Source organism: Pongo pygmaeus, chromosome 23 (genome assembly GCF_028885625.2).
Source record: "Pongo pygmaeus isolate AG05252 chromosome 23, NHGRI_mPonPyg2-v2.0_pri, whole genome shotgun sequence".
Classification (NCBI taxonomy): domain Eukaryota; kingdom Metazoa; phylum Chordata; class Mammalia; order Primates; family Hominidae; genus Pongo; species Pongo pygmaeus.
The window spans coordinates 31,463,623-31,485,678 of record NC_085931.1 but is presented as its reverse complement, the minus strand read 5'-3'; the positions used below and the strand labels follow the sequence as shown (position 1 = coordinate 31,485,678).

Here is a 22,056-nt window from a genome sequence, read left to right as displayed (position 1 = left end):
TGAAATGGGGCTCTGTTTTTAGTTCCATGTAAGCCTAAATGTTCTTAGACTCCGACCCTGGATTCCACCTGCTGTTCCAAGGCTTTCCTTGGGCCCTGCTGGGCTCCTTCTTGGCCTCCTTGGAGCTTCGAAGAAGTGATCCCCAAGATTGCTGGGGTTCCTTTCAGGCATGTGAGAGGACTCATCCCTGGCCCCCTCAGAGGGCTTCTCATTGCCTACAGGCTAACAGCGGCCTCTCTCCCTGCGGGCAGGTCTGCGGTGCTGCTCAGACTCCGAGGATGAGTGCAGCACGCAGGAGGCTGACGGCCAGAAGATCTCCTGGCAGGCAGCCATCTTCAAAGTGGGAGATGACTGCCGGCAGGTAAGCAGGGTCAGGCCTCGGGTAGGCCTGGGGACTGAGCTTGCTGCTCCCCAAGGCTCCAGGCCTGCCAGAGTCCAATCTCATATGCAGAAATGTGAATCTGTTCCTTCTCTTATATGGTTCAGGTGCCACGGGGTAAATTAGGGCTTCTGCAAAACCCAGAGGCCTCCCCTTCCAGCCCCTTTCCCACTGTCCCCGCCATGCCAGTGCCCACCTGAGGGAACTGCCCAGGGGTTGGGTGCCTTATCTCACACACCCCACCAGACAGCTCAGCCTCATGCTCAGCCCAGGGCCTGGTGGTCCCAGCAGCCTGAGTCCAGCCCCCGGTGGTCAGAAAGCAAGGCCTTCCAGACTCTTGCTCGACTGTGGTCTCCCCACCTCACTCCATCTCTGGGTGCTTGGCTTTTGTCCTGCATGAGCCAGAAGAGCTGCTGGGGTGCAAGGAGGCCAGCTGACCCCATCCTGCGCCTCCCGGCTTCCCAGGACATGCTGGCCCTGCAGATCATCGACCTCTTCAAGAACATCTTCCAGCTGGTCGGCCTGGACCTCTTTGTTTTTCCCTACCGCGTGGTGGCCACTGCCCCTGGGGTAAGTTCCCTGAGTGGAGCCAGTAGGGCAGCCCTGGGCACCTCGCACCCGGTGGGCCTCAGAACTGGCCTTTCCTCCTAGTGCGGGGTGATCGAGTGCATCCCCGACTGCACCTCCCGGGACCAGCTGGGCCGCCAGACAGACTTCGGCATGTACGACTACTTCACACGCCAGTACGGGGATGAGTCCACCCTGGCCTTCCAGCAGGTAGCCAAGGTGGCCACAGGCCGGGGAAGGTTGTGTGCACTCCACCCCACCCCAGCCACCCATACCCAGCCTCCACCCACACCCTGCTCTCCTCAGTCATCCTTTGTTAAGGGTTAAAACCAGGGCACCTGGGCTGGGCACGATGGCTCACGCCTGTAATCCTAGCACTTTGGGAGGCCGAGGCGGGTGGATCACGAGGTCAAGAGATCGAAACCATCCTGGCCAAAATGGTGAACCCTGTCTCTACTAAAAATACAAAAATTAGCTGGGCGTAGTGGCACGCGCCTGCAGTCCCAGCTACTCAGGAGGCTGAGGCAGGAGAATCGCTTGAACCCAGGAGGCAGAGGTTGCTGTGAGCCGAGATTGCGCCACTGCACTCCAGCCTGGGCAGCAGAGTGAGACTCCATCTCAAAAAAAAAAAAAAAAACCAGGGCACCTGGCTGGGCGCAGTGCTCACGCCTGTAATGCCAGCACTTGGGGAGGCCAAGGCAGGCAGATCATGAAGTCAAGAGATCGAGAACATCCTGACCAACATGGTGAAACCCCATCTCTACTAAAAATAAAAAAATTAACTGGGCATGGTGGTGGGCACCTGTAGTCCCAGCTACTCGGGAGGCTGAGGCAGGAGAATCTCTTGAACCCAGGAGGCAGAGGTTGCAGTGAGCCAAGATCGTGCCACTGCACTCCAGCCTGGTGACACAGCGAGACTCCATTTAAAAAAAAACACCAGGGCATCTGTAAGCCACTTTGGGAGTCAAAAGAATGTAGAGCTGGGCTGGACTCCTTAGAAGAAAGTTAAGTTCTGGGTGTGGGAGGAAGTGCCTGCACCCCTACATCCACAGACAGCCCCTGTCACTCCTGCTGCCGAAGACTGGCTTGCTGATTCGGGCTCTGCCTCCACAGTGGGGGCACAGAGCCAGGGAGAGTGCTCACAGGCCCAGGGATCCTGGGTGTGGGACCAGGGAGAATGCCCACAGGCCCCAGGGCCTTTGTGAGCCCAGGGCGCTCTCTACACAGGCCCGCTACAACTTCATCCGAAGCATGGCCGCCTACAGCCTCCTGCTGTTCCTGCTGCAGATCAAGGATAGACACAATGGCAACATTATGCTGGACAAGAAGGGCCATATCATCCACATCGGTCAGCCAGCCACAGCACCACCCTCCTCTCCCTTCACCCCTGGCACCCAGGGGTGGATAGGGATCCCCACCCCACAGAGAGGAGCATGCCCAGGACCACCCTGCCAGGAGTGTCAGGGTCCAGCTCTGAGGTCTGAACTGTCAGCCACCAAGCTGTTCTGCTGTAGAGGGTGCCTGGCCCCGGCCCCAGGGAGCTGGGGCGAGAGCCGCCATTGCTCTGAGTCAGAAGCTGGAGCTGGGCGGAGTGGGGCTCGTCCAGGTTCAATGTCCCAGCTTGGCTCCTTCCTCCACTTCCTCCCTTCTCTTTCTCTGCCTGCTGCCCCACCACCCACCCCATCACTGTCCCCAAGAAAACACAACCTGCCTGTTGGGGGTGGAGGGGATGCTCCTGTTGCAGAGTCCTTTGCCACTCCTCAAAACAGACCACTTGTGCCTGCGCGCCCTGGCTCCTACCCAGTCACAGGCAGCTCTTTGGGGTTTTGCAGACTTTGGCTTCATGTTTGAAAGCTCGCCGGGCGGCAATCTCGGCTGGGAACCCGACATCAAGCTGACGGATGAGATGGTGATGATCATGGGGGGCAAGATGGAGGCGACGCCCTTCAAGTGGTTCATGGAGATGTGTGTCCGAGGCTACCTGGCTGTGCGGTGAGCCTGGGTGAGGGCCAGGGTGGAGGCGGAGGGGGTGTGTGGAACGTTCTGAGGTCCCCTTTAGGATGAAGGGAATCCAGTTCCAGAGAGTGAGGTAGGTGCTAGCAGCTGCCTGCTGACCTACACCTATCCTTTGGTCACCTCTGTCTGCCCACCTGTGCCAGTAAATTCTTGCTCTGGGCATCTAATTCCAACCACCTTCCCCAGTATCTTGCCCACGCCTTCAGCCATGGGCTCTCCCTTTCTGGGGATCCCATCCACCCTGTCACCAAAGCCTGAGCACCTGCCACCCCACAGGCTACGTGCCAAAGATGGGCTTTGTCCCAGTTTCATATACAGGTCACTTGGCCAAGGCCACAGTCCAACCTGGGTTCATCCCCACTGCCCTGCAGAGAAAGGCAGATCAGCGTGTCTGCATCCCACCCAGGTGCAGAAGCCATGGCTGGCAGCCTTACGTGGGGGATAGGGCAGGACACTCAGCCTGTCCAGAGTGCGTGTGAGCAGCCCTTACCTGAGCGGTTCAGGTTACCGAGTACAGCAGATCGAAAGTTGCCTCGGGGATGTGCAAGATGTGGCAGGCGAGGTGGGTGGCAGGAGCCCACACCTGAGGCTGTTGGCATCAGCCAGGCCACAGGACTACAGGCAGGGCCACCACCTAGGTTGGCCTCAGCCCACTGCTCCCTCCTCTCTCTCCCCAGGCCCTACATGGACGCGGTCGTCTCCCTGGTCACTCTCATGTTGGACACGGGCCTGCCCTGTTTTCGTGGCCAGACAATCAAGCTCTTGAAGTAGGTTCCTTGGTGGACACGCAGGCCATCTGGGGGACAGTTGTCCATTAGCTGAGGCTCCATCCAAGATAGGTACCTTTTGTGTAATTGTCACTGTGGTTATCATCTCCTTGGAACCTCCTTGGTGAGGCTCTGCCCCTGTACCATGCCTGTGAGGGGCCCCTGCTTGTGCTGGCCACACCAAAGACCCACCCAGGGGCCTCTATTTATGTCAAGGATGCTATGTCCACCCCACCTCGACCCTAAGGTCCGGGGCTGCAGTAGCTTAGCTCCCCAGTGCTTAGTCCCTCTAATGCCATGGGGCCACTCAGGTGATGCTGGGAAGGGGACAGGGCCCATAATAGGCCAGGCGTGGCCTTCACAGCACCCCATCTTCCAACATGTGGACCCCAAAGGTACATTTCCAGGGCGTGGCTCTCAGCTGAAGTCCGTCCCCATGGAAGACCCTCCTCCCACTGGGCCAGGGAGCCAGCACGGCCCTGCCCATGGCAGCCCTGACACAGCCTCTCCCCCAGGCACAGGTTTAGCCCCAACATGACTGAGCGCGAGGCTGCAAATTTCATCATGAAGGTCATCCAGAGCTGCTTCCTCAGCAACAGGTGAGTGCCCCGCCCCCCTGCCTTCACCCACTGCCTCGGCAGCCACTGGGCACCTGCGGGGCCTTGCCTGCACCAGGCGATGAGGATTCTGCTGTCCCCAAGCTGCCCCTCTCGTGAAGACCCAAGCCTTGACAGGAACTCTTGAGGAGCAGTGGGGTGCTGGTTTAGGGGGCTGTGGTGTGCTGAGGGGAACACTTGGCAGAGGCCGGGCCTACCTGGGCAGGGCCCGTGAGGCCGAAGGAGCAGTAGGGGCACAAGGCCAGGAGTATTAGAACTGAGTTTGGTGTCAGGCCTCCCTCCTCCCAGGAGGGCTGAGGAGTCAGACCCCACTCCTTCCCTGTGCCTGCCTCGGGCTGCTTCGTGGGCAGTGACTGGAGGTGCAGGCTGGGCTGCTGGTCACTACTGTGGTGGGAGGAGATGGGTGCAGGGGGCCCTGGGGAGGGCTGGCTCAGGGTCCGAAGGCGGAGCACCGGGCTGACAGGCTCCCTGCTGTGGGAGTCAGAGGTTGCTTTGAGGGGTCTGGCTTGAACAAAGGGAGGATGGCGATCCCAGCAAGTGAGCCATCCCCGAAGGGGGCAGCACTTAAACATGTGGGGTTGGTAAGGCCCTGAGGGGCCTGTGGGGGCCCAAGGCTGTGCCATGGGACAGACCACATCCAGACTACGAGGAGGGGCCCAGGCATGGCCATCTGCATGACGAACTGCCGGAGGAGCGTGAGAGGAAGCTGAGACCTGCCCCCAGGTGGCGCCCGGGTCCGGCACCCTAACAAGGGCACTGTGGAGGCTGGGCACAGAAGGAGCTCTTGCTGATAGGAAGCAGAGAAACCAGGCAGCCAGGACCTCAAGAGGGGCTGGGGCAGGGCGAGAAGGGGCTCTCCAGAGGTGCAAGGAGAGCATACAGACCCCTTGGAGGCATCTGGCCAGGACGAGCCAAGGGGCCCGAGGCCCACGTGGCAGAGCAGTGGCTCCCACGGATGGAAGCGGTTTGGCTGAGGAGCATGAGGTGGCCTCGGAGGCCCCCGGGTTGGAGCAGGAGATGTGGTCACTGGGTGGGGGAGGGCACGCCCGGGACATTTGTACCTTCAGGTGCTGGGCAGCCATAAGGGGCTGATTGGACAGGGAGGGCTCCCTGCAGGGGAGGGACTCCAGACCTCACTGGCCCCTCGTATCTCCCTTCACTCTTCCTTGGCCTTTCAGGAGCCGGACCTACGACATGATCCAGTACTATCAGAATGACATCCCCTACTGAGGAGGGGACCTCCGAGGCCCTCCGCCCCATGTGCCCTCGAAGCTGCCCCACAATCATGGAGCCCTGTGACCTCCCCATCCTGCCGCCACATGCCATGGAGAGGCCTGTGGCCAGAAGAGCCTGGTAGCGCCTCCTGGGGCAGCACGTGGGTGGCGCAGCCTTGGTAACGCCATGGACTGCAGCGACAATCATTGGATGGTGCTGTCTATGCACGGGTGTGAGTCCTCTGTTTGCACTGGACATATTCCCTACCTGTCTTATTTCATAGGTACATGAAGTATTTTCTTGTGTATAAAAAAAGATATAAGATTTAACCAACATCAACAAAATAAAAACCCAAAATAGTGCTGTGTTGGAATCTGTGAGGTTTTGTGTCAAGTCCTAAGTCCACCTTCAGCCAAAGGGCAGTTCCTGGATTTGCCCCTAGAGAGGGGGGCCCAGTGTTGCCTGCACTCACAGGCTGGGGCCCAGGAGCACAGGTTGTGGCTTAACAAGCATGAAATTCCCACAATCTCACCACGGCATAGGTGCACCAAAACACACATTGTGTTTGTCCTGACTGCTGTCTGCCCGCTCCAAAGCTGTCTCCCTCAGGGCTGCCGTGGGGGCCTGTGTGTGGCTCTCCACAGCATCTTCCCACTGCTCTAGTCTTTCCCTCTTGCTCGTTTTCAAGTGCTGTGCTCTAGAACTCCAAAATCTTTGTGTGACTAGACCCAGCAGGCATCTACTCCCACCCACCGAGGCCCTGCATCTGAAGCAGATAGGAATAAAGACCTGAAACAAATGAGAAACTCCAAAAGATCAGCTAAACAGCAGCAGGTAAGAAGAGAAAATCAGTGATCAGAACAGTGAGATGACCAAACATGCAGTGTGAAGGAAAGGAAAGCCAAGCGGGATGGCTCCTAATCCCAGCACTTCAGCAGGCCAAAGCGAGAGGATTGCTTGAGCCCAGGAGTTCAAGACCAGCATAAGCAACATGGGAAGACCCTGTGTCTACAAAAAAATTTAATATTAGCCATGTGGTGGTGCATGCCTGTAGTCCCAGCTACTCAGGAGGGTAAGATAGGAGGATCACTTGAGCCGAAGAGCAAGACTCCAGTGAGCTGTGATGGTACCACTGCACTCCAGCCTGGGTAACAGGGTCAAAAAAAAAAAAAAGAAGAGTTGGATGAAAAGCTCCGGTCAACTTTTTCTTTTTTTTTTTTTTTAGACGGAGTCTCACTGTCGCCCAGGCTGGAGTGCAGTGGCGCGATCTCTGCTCACTGCAACCTGTCTCCCAGATTCAAGCAATTCTCCTACCTCAGCCTCCTAAGTAGCTGGGATTTCAGCTGCACGCCACCACACCCAGCTAATTTTTGTACTTTCAGTAGAGAAGGGGTTTCATCATGTTGGCCAGGCTGATCTTGAACTTCTGGCTTCAGGTGATCTGCCCGCCTCGGCCTCCCAAAGTGCTGGGATTGGAAGCCACCATGCCCGGCCCCAATCAACTTCTAATGGGATTTCCAGAGTTGAAAAACACAAATATTCAGCTTTAGGAAGCACAGTTGAGTCCTGAGCAGTACAAATAAAAATATAGGCTCCGCACAGTGGCTCACATGTGTAATCCCAGCACTTTCTGAGGCTGAGGTGGGTGGATTGCTGGAGTCTAGCAGTTTGAAAACAGCCTGAGCAACATGGCAAGACCCCATCTCTACAAAAAATACAAAAATTATCCGGGCATGGTGGCACAAGCCCATAGTCCCCACCTACTCAGGAAGCTGAGGTAGATAGCTTGAGCCCGGGAGGTGGAGGTTGCAGTGAGCCAAGATCACACCATTGCACTCCACACTGGATGACAGAGTGAGACTGTCTCAATAAAAAATGAGTCAGCATATAAAAGTTAAAAGGAGTTTTAAAAGATACTAATCCAAAAGAAGGCAGAAAAGGAGAAACATAATAGACTTACCAGCCCAATTTAAAAGTAAGGGATTATAAACATGAATTGAGGAAGTGAGACCCAGTTATGTGCTGATTATAACCAAAGCACTTTACATATGAAGACAGATCTAAGATGAAAATAACAGATGGTAAAGACTGGCCATCCACAATCAAAATGTGTATGGGTGTTTATGAAGGGGCATTTCACAATAAGCAATTGACGGCGCTACCAACAACAAAGTAAACACAGGAGCCCTCAACAAGCCTGTCATCCACCTGGATGTGCTGGGTATTTAGAAAACACTCTCGTCCTGGCATGGTGGCTCACACCTGTAATCCCAGCACTTTGGGAGGCCAAGCCAGGCGGATCACAATGTCAAGCGATCAAGACCATCCTGGCCAACATGGTGAAACCCCGTCTCTGCTAAAAATACAAAAATTAGCTGGGCATGGTGGCGTGCATCTGTAGTCCCAGCTACTTGCAAGGCTGAGGCAGGACAATCACTTGAACCCAGGAGGTGGAGGTTGGAGTGAGCCAAGATTGCACACCACTGTACTCCAGCCTGGCGACAGAGCGAGACTCCATCATCTCAAAAAAAAAATCACTCTGTCAACAGCAACAATACACTTTCTTCTCAATGTTCATTACAAGCTTTGTGCTGGGCCACAAAACAAGTCTCAGTAAATGAGAATTAAAATCACGCAGAGTGTATTATCTGGCCACAGTGGAAATTAGGACTCAATAACAGTAAGATATCTGGAGAAAATGTTGGCCAGGCACGGTGGCTCATGCTTGTAATCCCAGCACTTTGGGGAGGCCAAGGTGGGTAGGATCACGAGGTCAGGAGATCGAGACCATCCTGGCTAACACAGTGAAACTCTGTCTCTACTAAAAATACAAAAAATTAAACGGACGTGATGGCGGGCGCCTGAAGTCCCAGCTACTTGGGAGGCTGAGGCAGGAGAATCACTGGAACCCGGGAGGAAGAGCTTGCAGTGAGCCGAGATCATGCCACTGCACTGTAGCCTGGGCGCAGAGCAAGACTCCGTCTCAAAAGAAAAAAAAAAAGTAGCGCATGTGATCAGAGGAAAAAGACCTAAGATGCTTTAAGGCGGTTTAGGGGAAGATGACAGCGATGAGCTGAGCTCAAGTAGTAAGAATACCAGAATACAGAGTGTGACTTCCCAAATAATCAAACAGAAGGAAAGGGGAGCATTGAAAAATCAGGATCAACATGTTACAAATGGTAGAAATAAATTCAAATATGGTAGAAATAATTTCAAATCACAATACTTGAAAAAGGCAGCTTGTCAAATTGGCAAAGAAAAAAGTGTCAAATGCTATGTACGAGTTTCTGGCAATATGACAAATTATGTATCCTGAAAAACTAAAAATGCTGTTTACAGTACTGGGGAGTGGATCTAAATCCATGAGCTGTAGGAAAGGAAGGAATCTTTGGAGGCTGAAAAACCAGTCAAGCTCCTACATAACATGGGAGACAGACGACGAACGCACGAGCTTCATCCCTTGAGGAGTTTATTAGGCGACCTTGGTCTACACTCTCAGGAGTGCACCAGAAATAAAGCCAGGTGCCCTGCGGTCCACCTGGAGCCAGGCACGGGGCGCTGCACTTAAGTTGGCAGCAGCCCGTTAGCGCGCAGCTCCAGCAGCGGGGACAGCGTGTAGCGCAGGCGGCGCAGCGTCGTCTCCGAGGTGAGGCTCCAGAGCCACGCGGAGACGGCGCCGGGGTCCAACAGCACCGTCCAGAGTAGCGACAGCCCCAGGAAGAGGAGCGGCAGCGTCAGCAGCACCTGCAGCGAGCCCAGCACGCACCGCCTGCTGGGCGAAAGGCGGGCAGGTGGGCAGCGGCTCGGGCGGGCACCTGGGGGACCGCAGCCGCGCCCACCGCTTGGCTTACCTGATGGCCAGCGCGCCAGGGCCGCCGAACAGCCGCATCTCCTGCGGGGAGAGAGGGCTGCATCCAGCTACCTCCGCACCCGCGGCGCCGGCCCGGTTTCCAGGAGGAGGGAGAGGCGGTACCGCGGGGGGGATGGGGAGACGTGTCCCGCTCCAGCCCACCCCGCCCGGACCCGCGCAGGCGCTCACTCGGTCCGCCCTGGCCATCTCCTCCATGAGCGACTGGGTGCTGTACTGCACTCCGCGAAGCTGCCCGTCACACCTGCGGGGACAGGCATGCAGGTGGGAGCCCGGCCCGGCCCCACAGTGCCCCGCCGCGCCCGCAGGCCCAACTCCCTTACAGTTCCCGGCCACTCTGCCAGGCGTCCAGCTCCTCCGCCGCCTCCATCACCTTCACCTGCACCTCCTGGAGCGGGTGAGAGTGCGGACTGAGGCCTCGGGGAGGCGTCCTGGCGGTGGGTTGGGAGACTTACCGCCCCAGGTCTGGGGAAGGAGAGGCGAGAGGCACCTTGGCGTCTGAGTGGGGCCGCACCTGCAGGACTACGGTCTGCTCCTGGAATATGGCCCAGGCCTCCGCTGTCTGCAGCGCGCCCTGGGTGTGGACACCCGGGTTAGACTCGGCGGGGGCGGGGCGACAGGCCCTTCCCCATCCACACTCGAAAGCCTACCCTCCTCCAATAGAACCCGGTTCTGCCCTCACCTGCTGCAGCTTCTCCTCCTGCAAGGCGCATTTGGTCTCCGCCAGCTCCAGTTCATTCTTGAGAAGGACCCAGAGAATGTCAGGAGGTCCGCAGGCCAGCAACCCGCTGCGCCTCCGGGCCCCGCCCCGGCCCTCAGTGCCCGCCCCCAGGCGATCATGACCCCGCCCACGTACTCAGGACCAGACGTAAGCAACGCCCCTGCTGGTCATGGCCCCGCCCCCTCCGCGCCCCGCCCCCGGGCGATTATGCTCCGCCCACATCCCTACCCCGCCCACGCCTTCACGGCCTGCCTTAAGCCACACCCCCAGGGGGGTCACGGCCCCGCTCATGCTGCTGCTCCGCCCCTACTAAAGACCTCAGGGTCCCGCTCAAGCACCTGCAGCGTCACCAATTGGGCTGCGAGTTGCTGCTCCGTGCTCTTCTGGCTCTGCGGCTCCCCTCCGTAGTAGAAGAGCTAGGGGCGGGGCTTGTGAGGGCGGGGTTTACCGGCCTTCTGGAGGAACGGGTGTCAGGGGAGACAGGGACGGGGAAGCAACAAGGGCAAGGACAAGGGCAGGACTTCCGAGGGGAACCAAGAGACAGGCCCTCCCGTCTCCTGCACGTACCTGACTCGACAGCTCCTCCCACTGCTCCTGCAGCTGCCTGCTGTGCTGCTCCTGCGGACAGGGTCCTGGGGCGGTGCCGGCCTCTCCGCCGGTCCTACCTCACCCCACCCCCGGATCCCGCCCCCTTCCGCCCTCCCTGCCCCACCCCACCCTGGATCCAGCCCCATTCCAGGACTCTTCCTCACCAAGTCTTCCTTGTGGTGCTCAGCCTCCTCCAGCCTTCTGCGCACCCGCTCCGCGCGCTCCCGCGCCGCCTCGCGCGCCTCCTCTTGCAGAGGCTGCGCTGCCTGGCTTTGCCTCCGCAGCAGGCTGCAGAGAGAAACTGAGATTGGCGCTACAAGGTGGACTGGGTCGCTCAGGATCCCGCAGTCGCCAGGAAGGACCAGCCGCAGGCTCATGATTGAGGACTGGGAAGTCCTGGCCGAGTCCGCCACCTGGGTCCGCTGGGTGGATCACCCGTTCCCAAGGGCCTAGAGCAGAGATGCGGGCCCGGGCGGATCAGCCTGTTACTCTGCGAAGCACCTCGCGGCGCTGCCTGCGGGACCGACCCTCGCGCGCCCGCCAGGTAGAGCGACGTTCCCCGCGCACCTTCGCTCCCGCTCGCTCAGGTCCTGCAGGCGCCGGTTGAGACTCTCGCTCTCGGCCTCAAGCCCGCGCATCAGCTTCTCTAGCTCCTGCTTCCGCTGGCGACCATCTCGGTTATCCTTCTGCAACTGCAGCAGCAGCTCCTGCGTCGCGGCCATGGCTGTGGAGACCGAGCCTAAATGCCGCCTGCCTCGGGGACCCAGCCTGCGGCTGGCAGGCGTCACAATGGGCGGCAGGGAGCGCCTAGCGGGCTGGATCACAATGGGCGGCAGGGGAAGCCCGAGCGTAGCCCGACACATGCCCCTTCTCACGCCGGCCGGAGGCGGGTCAGGCCAGATCACACTTAGTCCATCAGTGATGAAAATTGTGTCAAAGAGCCATAATTGGATCAATGAAAGGTTAATAAAATACTAATACCAAATGCAGGCAAGTTGAAGATTGGTTCCCCCACACTGCAGATGGCACTTGCAAACTGATCGATCTCTTGTGGAAAAGAACCCATAAATATGTTCGTAGCTTTTGACCCAATTATCCCTCTCCTGGGAAATTTATCCCAGGAAGGAGAAAAAATAATTTAAACCCACTATGCATTAAATGGTTCGCTGAAGTGGTTACAGTAGCCACAAAAAAAGGAAACAATTTTAATGATTAAAATGTGCTTGGGTATTATGTGGTATACGCCTAGAGCTATGATGATGTCTAGTGAAAAAGAATTTGATTTAGCATTTATGCTAAAGTAACTAAGATAAAATACATGAGCAAGATCCGTAAAGGAAAGAGGAAGATAAGCTCTTTCATTGCTTGGTGAGACTGTAGGTAAACTCGTGCTTTTATGTATTATTATTTTAGAGGCAGGGTCCTGCTGTCACCAGGCTGGAGTACAGTGGAGCAATCAAGGCTGGCTGCAGCCTCAATCTCCCAGGCTCTAGTGATCCTTCCGCCTTAGCCTCCCGAATTGTCCTTTTAAAATCTGCCTTTATTTGTCCAGTTACAATTATGAACTTGGATGCAAAAATCCAAAATAAATTACTAACAAAATCTAAAGGGAAACAAATCCATGGAAACCAAGCAGAGTTTATTCCAGGGATTGTTCAACATCAGAAAATCAGTGTTGTTCACCATATGGACAAACAGGGAAGAACTCCACGATCTCAATGGTGCACTTCAATAGATGCAGAAAACATGAAGATGAGGGTCACCATCTATTAATAATTTTTTTCTTTTTTTTTTTCTGAGACAGAGTCTCACTCTGTTGCCCAGGCTGGAGTGCAGTGGCACAATCTTGGCTCACTGCAACCTCCGCCTACCGGGTTCAAGCAATTCTCTGCCCCAGCCTCCGGAGTAGCTGGGACTACAGGCACTTGCCACCACACCCGGCTAATTTTTTTGTATTTTTAGTAGAGACAGGGTTTCACCATCTTGGCCAAGCTGGTCTTGAACTCCTGACCTCGTGATCCACCCACCTTGGCCTCCCAAAGTGCTGGGATTACAGGCCTGAGCCACCTCACCTGACCATCTATTGATAATTCTAAAAGCTCTTACAAAAGGGAGAGATAAAAGCACTCTCTAGTCTGATAAAGACCACAGTAAACATTATAGTAAGGAGGAAGTATTAATAGAGTATGCTTTTTGCTTTTTTTTTTTTTAGAGTCAGGGTCCTGCTGTCACCCTGGCTGGAGTGCAGTGGTACGATCAAAGCTAACTGCAGCCGCAAACTTCAGGGCTCAAGCGATCCTCCTGCCTCTCACCCTTTAAGAAGTAGGAGACGGCCGGGCACGGTGGCTCACGCCTGTAATCCCAGCACTTTGGGAGGCCAAGGCGGGTGGATCACGAGTTCAGGAGTTCAAGACCAGCTTGGCCAAGATGGTGAAATCCTGTCTCTACTAAAAATACAAAAAAAAAGTTAGCCGGGTATGGTTGTGCTTGCCTGTAGTCCCAGCTATTTGGGAGGCTGAGGCAGGGGAATCGAACCCGGGAGGCAGAGGTTGCAGTGGGCCAAGATTGCACCACTGCACTCCAGCCTGGTGACAGAGGGAGGCTCCATCTCAAAAAAAAAAAAAAAAAAAAAAAGTATTAGTAGAGGCCGAGCGCGGTGGTTCACACCTGTAATCCCAGCACTTTGGGAGGCCAAGGTGGGTGGATCACCTGAGGTCTGGAGTTCCAGACCAGCCTGGCCAACATGGCGAAACCCCATCTCTACTAAAAATACAAAAAATTAGCTGGGCATGGTGGCCTATAATCCCAGCTACTCAGGAGGCCGAGGCAGGAGAATCGCATAAAACCAGGAGGCGGAGGTTGCAGTGAGCCGAGATCGTGCCACTGCACTCCAGCCTGGGCGACAGTGTGAGCCTCCATCTTAAAAAAAAAAAAAAAAAAAAAAAAAAAGTAGTAAGAGGCTGGCCACGGTGGCTCATGCCTGTAATCCCAGCACTTTGGGAGCCCGAGGAGGGCGGATCATGAGGTCAGGAGATCAAGACCATCCTGGCTAACATGGTGAAACCCCATCTCTACTAAAAATACAAAATTAGCTGGGCATGGTGGCACATGCCTGTAATCCCAGCTACCCGGGAGGCTGAGGCAGGAGAATCACTTGAACCTGGGAGGTGGAGGTTGCAGTGAGCCAAGATCGCGCCATTGCACTCCAGCCTGGGTGACAGAGCGAAACTCCATCTCAAAAAAATAGTAGTAGGAAAGCTTGAAGAATCTGTACACACAGTTGGTTGCCTACCAACCTTATTATTTTTTTAAATGGAGTCTTGCTCTGTCGCCCAGACTGGAGTGCAGTGGCGCAATCTTGACTCACTGCAACCTCCGCCTCCCAGGTTCAAGTGATTCTCCTGTCTCAGCCTCCCGAGTAGCTGGGACTACAGGCGCCGGCTACCATGCCCAGCTAACTTTTGTATTTATTTATTTATTTTTGGTATTTTTAGTAGAGACGGGGTTTCACCGTGTTAGCCAGGATGGTCTCGATCTCCTGACTTCGTGATCCACCTGCCTCGGCCTCCCAAATTGCTGGGATTACAGGCGTGAGCCACCGTGCCCAGCCTACTTTTGTATTTTTAGTAGAGACGGGGTTTCACCTTGATCAGGCTGGTCTCGAACTCCTGACCTCAGGTGATCCACTCGCCTCGGCCTCCCATTATAGGCGTGAGCCACCGCACCTGGCCGCCTAGCAACCTCTTAAAACTGCTGTCTCTCTCTCTTCCTTCTTGCTGATACAAGCCCCTAAATTTGTTCTTCTGGGGAGCCAGGCCCATCCTCTCCCCGGGTGTAAAGCAGGACTGGTCTAAACCAACCATGGATGTCTTACTTCCCTTGTAGAATTCTGCCTCTGAAACACTAGGGAAAGTTGGCTGTGGGCTTCTGGGAGGTTTGCGTTTCTGCAAAAGGAGACATGGGAGCAACATTGTCTTTGTTGCCTACTGGGCTTGTAGGTGATGGCTGGAACTGCTCTAGCCACCTTGTAACCATGAGGGACCTAAAAGAGCAAGTCAATTTGCTATATCTTCTGTGTCTCTTTAGGGAGCTGGGAGCCCCCACCTTTAATGGGCAAGAACTAGGACATATGCTTGTTCCTAAGGCAGCCAACGGCACATGGGAATAGAACCAAGACTAAACTATGGGGCAAGGAGAATTTGAGGTAGGCACCCCCATGACCACATGACAACTTGTGCTGAAAAAACTGGTTCGTGGTAAGAGAAATAAAACTAGATGTTGCCGAGTGCAGTGGTGCGTGCCTGAAGTCCTAGCGACTCAGGAGGTTAAAGCAGAAGGATCTCTTGAGGTCCAGAGTTCAAATCCAGCCTGGGAAACATAGTGAGACCCCATTTCTAAAATAATAAATTTTTTTTAAATTGGCCGGGCGCGGTGGCTCATGCCTGTAATCCCAGCACTTTGGGAGGCAGAGGCGAGCAGATCATGAGGTCAGGAGATCGAGACCATCCTGGCTAACACAGTGAAACCCTGTCTCTACTAAAAACACAAAAAATTAGCCAGACGTGGTGGCGGGCGCCTGTAGTCCCAGCTACTTGGGAGGCTGAGGCAGGAGAATGGCGTGAACCCGGGAGGCGGAGCTTGCAGTGAGCCGAGATTGCGCCACTGCACGCCAGCCTGGGTGGCAGAGCGAGAGTCCATCTCAAAAAAAAAAAAAAAATTATTTTTTTGTAGGGATAGAGTCTCACTTTGTTGCCCTGGATGGTCTCAAAATTCTAGCTACAAGTGATCCTCCTGCATTGGCCTCTTAAAGTTGTTAATGCTTTGCTCTTGTAAGTTTGTCTCTTTGTGAACATGTAAGAAACTTTACCGGGCCGGGCGCGGTGGCTCACGCCTGCAATCCCGGCACTTTGGAAGGCCAAGGCGGATGATCTCCTGATTGAGGCCATCCTGGCTAACACAGTGAAACCCCATCTCTACTAAAAATACAAAAAATTAGCCGGGCGTGATGGCAGGTACCTGTAGTCCCAGCTACTCAGGAGGCTGAGGCTGGATAATGGCATGAACCCGGGAGGTGGAGCTTGCAGTGAGCGGAGCTTGCGCCACTGCACTCCAGCCTGGGTGACAGAGCAAGATCCATATCAAAAAAAGAGAAAAAATTTAAAATGAGTTGGGTGTGCTGGTGTGCACCTGTAGTCCCGGATACTCAGAAGGCTGAGCTGGGAGGATCTCTTGGGCTCAGGAGTTTAAGGCTGCAGTGAGCTATAACCATGCCACTACACTCCAGCCTGGGCAACAGTGAGACCCCAACTCAATCAATCAACCAATCAAAAATGTCTTCAGATCAGGCACGGTGGCTCACGCCTGTAATCCCAGCACTTTGGGAGGCTGAGGCGGGGGGATCACTTGAGGTCAGGAGTTCAAGATCAGCCTGGCCAACATGGAGAAACCCTGTCTCTACTAACAACAACAACAAAAAATATTAGGATGGGCGTGGTGGTTCAAGTGATTCTCCTGCCTCAGCCTCTCAAGTAGCTGGACTACAGACGCCCACCACCACGTCTGGCTAATCCTTGTATTTTCAGTAGAGATAGGGTTTCATTATGTTGGTCAGGCTGGTCTCAAACTCCTGACCTCAAATGATCCACCTGCCTCAGCCTCCCAAAGTACTGGGATTACAGGCGTGAGCCACCACACCTGGCCAATATTTTTTAATTTTAATTTTTTGTTAGAGAGAAAGGATCTTGCTCTGTCACCCAGGCTGAACTTCGGTGGCTTGATCTTAGCTCACTGTGGTCTTGAAATCCTGGGCTCAAGGAATCCTCCCACCTCAGCACCCCCTGGGACTACAGCATGGCTGATTATTTTTTTGTAGAAATGAAGTCTCACTATGTTGACCAGGCTGGTCTCAAACTCCTGGGCTCAAGTGATCCACCCATCTTGGCCTCCCAAAATGCTGGGATTACAGGCATGTGCCACCGCACCTGGTACCTGTGTATTCTAATTAATAATCATTTAATTCTAAAGATTGCTAGATCTTTTCTCATTCTGTCACCCATTTGTTAAACTTGACCATGGTTTCTTTTCATTCCAAGTGGATTGTTGACGCTCCGTGAGTAAAGCCTAAACACTCCACTCATTCCTGGGGAACTGAGAAATGAAATGTGAAAAAAAAATTGAAATGGGACAGATGAAAACAAAGGAGTCCCGTAGAGCACTTAAAATCAGCTGGGATCTCCTAAAATCAACAGCGAGCCCTGAAAATAATGTTGACAGTGAGAAATAGAAAATGAGGTTTACTCCATGATAACAATTTTTTTTTTTAGATGGAGTCTCGCTCTGTCGCCCAGGCTGGAGTGCAATGGCGTGATCTTGGCTCACTGCAAACCTCCACCTCCTGGGTTCAAGCTATTTTCCTGCCTCAGCCTCCCAAGTACCTGGGACTACAAGCGCCCGCCACCACACCCCGCTAATTTTGTAATTTTAGCAGAGACGGGGTTTTACCATGTTGGCCAGGCTGGTCTCAATCTCCCGACCTCAGGTGATCCACCTGCTTTGGCCTCTGAAAGAGTTGGTATTACAGGCATGAACCAGCCAACCTGGTCTTTTTTTTTTTTTTTTTTTTTTTTTTGAGATTGAGTATCACTCTGTTGCCCAGGCTGGGGAGCAGTGGCGCCATCCCAGCTCACTGCAGCCTCGACCTCCTGTGCTCAAGTGATCCTCCTGCCTTGACCTCCCAAAGCACTGGGACTACAGGTGTTAACATTTATTATTTATTTTTTTTGAGACAGAGTTTCACTCTTGTTGCCCAAGCTGGAGTGCAATGGTATGATCTCAGCTCACCGCAACCTCTGCCTCCAGGGTTCAAGCAATTCTCCTGCCTCAGTCTCCCGAGTAGTTGGGATTACAGGCGCTTGCCACCATGCCCAGCTAATTTTTTGTATTTTTAGTAGAAACGGGGTTTCACCATGTTGGCCAGGCTGGTCTTGAACTCCTAACCTCAGGTGATCCGCCCGCCTCAGCCTCCCAGAGTGCTGGGATTACAGGCGTGAGCCACCACGGCTGGCCAGGCATTAACATTTATATAAACTAAATACACAGGGTGAGTACAGGGGGTTGGTAGGACAAGGAGGAGGATGGGATCAGAAAGGAGGCGGCGAGAGCACCCACCAGGGATGAGGACAAGGGACATGAATGCTGTGCACCAGGAGGGGACGTTCTGCAGATGAAAACTCTGCAGGTCAGAAGGAGAGTTTAGGATGCCTGCTACAGCCAAACACTGGGTCCCCTTTCACTAATGTTGAGAAATGCAAGCAAGACTGAAGGTATTTTGGTTACTTATAGTGGACTCAAAACGACCACAGATTGTCTACAGTTACCACCAGTAGGTGGAGCCTGTTTCCCCAGCTCAGGAATCTAGGTTCACCCTTGGGTCTTGCCCTGACAAACAAGATGATGCAGAAAAGACTTTGTGGGCCTCCAGAGCGTGGACCTCAGAGCCTTTATAGCCCCTCTCACCCACTTATTTTTTTTTCTGAGACAGAGTCTTGCTTGGCTGCCCAGGCCAGAGTGCAGTAGCATGATCATGACTCACTGCAGCCTTAACCTCCTGGGACCAAGCCATCACCCTACCTCCGCCTCCCAAGTAGCTGGGACTAGCAGCAGCACCAACCAGCAGGCATGCCGGCAAACCCCCAGCCCCCAGCCAGCCCTGGGATGACTGCAGCTTGGCCAGAGCACCCAGGCAAGGTCTGCAGAACCTTTTGAGCACAAGGCCTGTTACGCAGCAAAGAATTACTGGACGTTCGTATTACTCGCAAAGGATTACTAGTGACTAAATTGTACTCCTATGAATGTGACACTACGCAGCAACCAGGTGACTGGGGTGGGGTGGCTTTACATGAGCTATTCTTCACATCTCATGTTATAATTGGTCCCCTAGTGGTCAAAGTTGAGGTGGGGGAGAGGTGGGGCGGGGACAGAACATGGGGAGAGGAGCTGCTGCATTTCAGCCCCCACTTCACTGTGCACATGACTTCTGTGAGCGTGTTCAGTCCTTACAACCTAAAGGAGCTGGCACTGAAGCCTTCCATTTACACAGAGGAGGGACACGAGGGTGCATGTGTCCTGAAGCTCCATCACCACCCTTGGATTCACACCCGAAGGTTAGAAAGGTGCTATCTGCCAGTGCTGGGCCTGGGGAAAGCCATTTAGGATCTGCTGCTTCTCTTTCAGATAAACTTTAGAACTGTCTTGTCAAATTCTCCCAAATACATTGTTGGGATTTGATAGGAGTTGCAAAAACAAAGCCTGTATGTGAAGCGTATATATTAAAAGGGAAGAATGGGCTGGGCACGGTGGTTCACACCTGTAATCCCAGCACTTTGGGAGGCCAAGGTGGGAGGACCACTTGATCCCAGGAGTTCCAGACCAGCCAGGGCAAACACAGCAAGACCCCATCTTCAAAAATAAAATATTAAAATAAAATTTAAACGGGAAGAATGGACACTCTCCATCATCAGGTATTGGTCCCAGGAACAGAGCATTCCTGTCCAATCCCACAAGTCTTGCCTCAGGCCTCCTACAAATGTGCTATTTCCAAATGGGCTTTTGGCACATTTATCAAGGCTATGCCTATGTCACTTGTTTCCTGTTACTATTATGAAAAGGCCTTTTTGAAAATTTCATTTGGAGGCCGGGCATGCTGGCTCACACCTGTAATCCCAGCACTTTGGGAGGCTGAGGCAAGTGCATCTCTTGAGCTCAGGAGTTCAAGACCAGTCTGGGGAACATGGCAAAACCTCATCTCTATCAAAAATACAAAAATTAGCTGGGTGTGGTGGTGTGCGCCTGTGGTCCCAGCTACTCAGGAGGCTGAGGTGGAGGACTGTGGGAGCCCGGGAAGCAGAGGCAGTGAGCCAAGAGCTGCACTCCAGCCTGGGTGACAGAGTGACTGTCTCAAAGAAAAAAGGAGAAAATTGCATTTGGTATATATACATATTACAGGTTAAATTGGGTCCCCCTGAATTCATATTGGAGTCCTAATTTTCAATCCCTCAGAATGTGGCCTTACTTGGAAACAGGGTCACTGCAGGTGTGATTAAGATGGGGTCTCGGCCAGGCACGGTGGCTCATGCCTGTAATTCCAGCACTTTGGGAGGCCGAGGCGGGCGGATCAAGAGGTCAGGAGATCAAGACCATCCTGGCTAACATGGTGAAACTCCGTCTCCACTAACAATACAACAAATTAGCTGGGTGCGGTGGCGGGCGCCTGCAGTCCCAGCTACTCGTGAGGTCGAGGCAGGCGAATGGTGTGAACCCAGGAGGCGGAGCTTGCAGTGAGCCGAGATTGCGCCACTGCACTCCAGCCTGGGCGACAGAGCAAGACTCCGTCTCAAAAAAAAAAAAAAAAGATGGGGTCTCACTGGGGAAGGGTGGGACCCCATCCAATATGACTGATGTCCTTATGAAGTGGGAACTTGGCCACAGACACGCACACAGGCCCTCGAGGAGAGCACCGTGTGAAGGATGGAGTTCCGCTCCAGAAGCCAAGGAGTCACCAGGGGCTACGCAAGGGGCCAGCCTCGGAGCCTCACCGAGAGCCTGCAGGCGAACATGGTTTCCACTGCCTCCACTGTGAGATGTGAACACCTGTGCTGCAGTGGCCGCAGGGAGCCAGTCCCGAGGGTCACACCCTGATGTCTGTCTGCAAGGGCCCAGCTGCTGTTATTGAGGCCTTTCCAGCGCAGCCGCCTCTCCACATTACAGAGAGGATCAGCCTGGGCACATGGCTTGTGGTAGAAGGCCCTGATCACACCACAAACGCACAGGGCGGCTTGTGGTGCTCAGGTTGTCATGGCCACGTGGCTTCAGCCTCAGCAGTGAGGGCACCGGGCCCACGTCGGAGGGTTTACCTGGGGATGATCACAGTGAGGTGGGTGGCTCAGCAGGACCTCATGGCGCTGGCCTGGGAGTGGTGTACTCTGCAGGCCGGAGCTGTCTAGACGGGCAGTTTGCCTCTGGAGTCTTACGTGTTCGTTTCTTCCATGGCTCCGGCTTGTACCCTCTTCTCCCGTGGACTTGGAGCGTCCCCACCATATCCTGTTGGGGAGGCATCATGACCCTTTTCTTTTTGAGACAGGGTCTGGCTCTGTCACCCAGGCTGGAGTGCAGTCACACAATCATAGCTCACTGCAGCCTCCACCACCTGGACTCAAGCAATCCTCCTACTTCAGCCTCCCATATAGCTGGGACTACAGGTGTAGCCACACCCAGCTCATTTTTTTTTTCTTTTTGGATAATCTTACTCTGTTGCCCAGGCTGGAGTGCAGTGGCACGATCTTGGCTCACTGCAACCTCCACCTTCCGGTTCAAGCAATTCTCGTGCCTCAGCCCCCAAAGCAGCTGGGATTACAGGCACATGCCACCATGCCCAGCTAATTTTTTTGAGACGGAGTTTTGCTCTTGTTGCCCAGGCTGGAGTGCAATGGTGTGATCTCGGCTCACTGCAACCTCTACCTCCTGGGTTCAAGCAATTCTCCTGTCTCAGCCTCCCGAGCACCCAGTAATACAGGCACCCGCCACCACCCAGCTAATTTTTGTATTTTTTAGTAGAGATAGGGTTTCACCATGTTGGCCAGGCTGGTCCTGAACTCCTGACCTCAGGTAATCCACCCGCCTTGGCCTCCCAAAGTGCTGGGATTACAGGCGTGAGCCACTGCACCTGGCCAATTTTTTATTTATTTTATTTTTTTTTTATTTTTAGTAGAGACGAGGTTTCACCATGTTGCCCAGGCTGGTCTTGAACTCCTGAGCTCAGGCAATCCACCTGCCTCCCAAAGTGCTAGGATTACAGGCGTGAGCCACAGTGCCCAGCCTCAATCACACCCAGCTAATTTAAAAAATATATTTAGGCCAGCACGGTGGCTCACGCCTGTAATCCCAGCACTTTGGAAGGCCAAGGCGGGAGGATCACAGGCTCAGTAGATCGAGACCAAAACTTTAGTAGAGACATGGTTTCACTGTGTTGCCTAGGCTGGTCTCAGACTCCAGGGCTCAAGCAATTCACCTGTCTCAGCCTCCCAAAGTGCTGGGATTACAGGTGTGAACCACTGTGCCTGGCTGTAAGAAACTAGCTGATGAAAAGGACCAGGTGGATTTAAGCAACACTAACAAAATATTAACTTAAATAATAAAATCTGGGCCAGGTGTGGTGACTCACCCCTGAAATCCCCACACTTTGGAAGGTTGAGGCAGGCAGATCGCTTGAGCCCAGGAGTTTCAGACCAGCCTGAGCAACATGGGGAAACTTCATCTCTACA

At 54.1% G+C, this 22,056-nt stretch overlaps 2 protein-coding genes and 1 pseudogene across 15 annotated transcripts in view; 1 reads left to right on the top strand and 2 right to left on the bottom strand.

The window, feature by feature from the left end:
- PI4KA (phosphatidylinositol 4-kinase alpha) overlaps positions 1-5,934 on the top strand; it is a 155,377-nt gene extending 149,443 nt beyond the window's left edge. The window contains exons 48-55 of one of the 2 annotated variants that reach the window (XM_054469096.1): positions 252-361; positions 845-949; positions 1,031-1,156; positions 2,174-2,294; positions 2,779-2,938; positions 3,640-3,729; positions 4,245-4,328; positions 5,525-5,934. In XM_054469096.1, the coding sequence (XP_054325071.1) occupies positions 252-361; positions 845-949; positions 1,031-1,156; positions 2,174-2,294; positions 2,779-2,938; positions 3,640-3,729; positions 4,245-4,328; positions 5,525-5,576 (848 nt within the window). In that variant the 3' untranslated portion in view covers positions 5,577-5,934. Of the gene's footprint in view, positions 1-251; positions 362-844; positions 950-1,030; positions 1,157-2,173; positions 2,939-3,639; positions 3,730-4,244; positions 4,329-5,524 lie in introns of those variants that run through there. The other variant, XM_054469095.2, reaches the window with a different exon arrangement.
- A 3,079-nt stretch (positions 5,935-9,013) lies between these two features.
- TMEM191C (transmembrane protein 191C) lies at positions 9,014-21,337 on the bottom strand. Of its 13 annotated transcripts, none has more exons than XM_054469086.2 (10): positions 11,306-11,741; positions 10,903-11,026; positions 10,718-10,768; positions 10,489-10,566; positions 10,112-10,168; positions 9,944-10,003; positions 9,753-9,817; positions 9,601-9,673; positions 9,413-9,453; positions 9,014-9,333 (listed from the first exon to the last, which is right to left on the bottom strand). In XM_054469086.2, the coding sequence occupies exons 1-10, from the start codon at positions 11,599-11,601 to the stop codon at positions 9,126-9,128; spliced, it is 1,053 nt and encodes a 350-aa protein (XP_054325061.1). In that variant the 5' UTR covers positions 11,602-11,741; the 3' UTR covers positions 9,014-9,125. The 13 variants fall into 13 exon arrangements, with proteins under 13 accessions (XP_054325061.1, XP_054325062.1, XP_063518868.1 ...); XM_054469087.2 differs by having other exon boundaries at positions 9,014-9,330; XM_063662798.1 differs by lacking the exon at positions 9,753-9,817 and adding an exon at positions 20,650-21,337 and having other exon boundaries at positions 9,413-9,673; positions 9,885-10,003; positions 11,306-11,462.
- LOC129022848 (transmembrane protein 191A-like) lies at positions 11,943-12,536 on the bottom strand (annotated as a pseudogene).
- Positions 21,338-22,056: the final 719 nt, after the last annotated feature.

What these genes read in the sequence shown, in the direction of transcription:
- TMEM191C (XM_054469083.2), bottom strand. Translation starts at nt 11,601, where the DNA reads ATGTGTCGGGCTACGCTCGGGCTTCCCCTGCCGCCCATTGTGATCCAG. An exon ending in GGGAGGAGCTGTCGAGTCAG is followed by an intron (nt 10,567 to 10,717) that starts GTACGTGCAGGA and finishes CCCCGCCCCTAG; the next exon opens with CTCTTCTACTACGGAGGGGA. An exon ending in CCTTCCCCAGACCTGGGGCG is followed by an intron (nt 9,674 to 9,884) that starts GTAAGTCTCCCA and finishes CTGTCCCCGCAG; the next exon opens with GTGTGACGGGCAGCTTCGCG.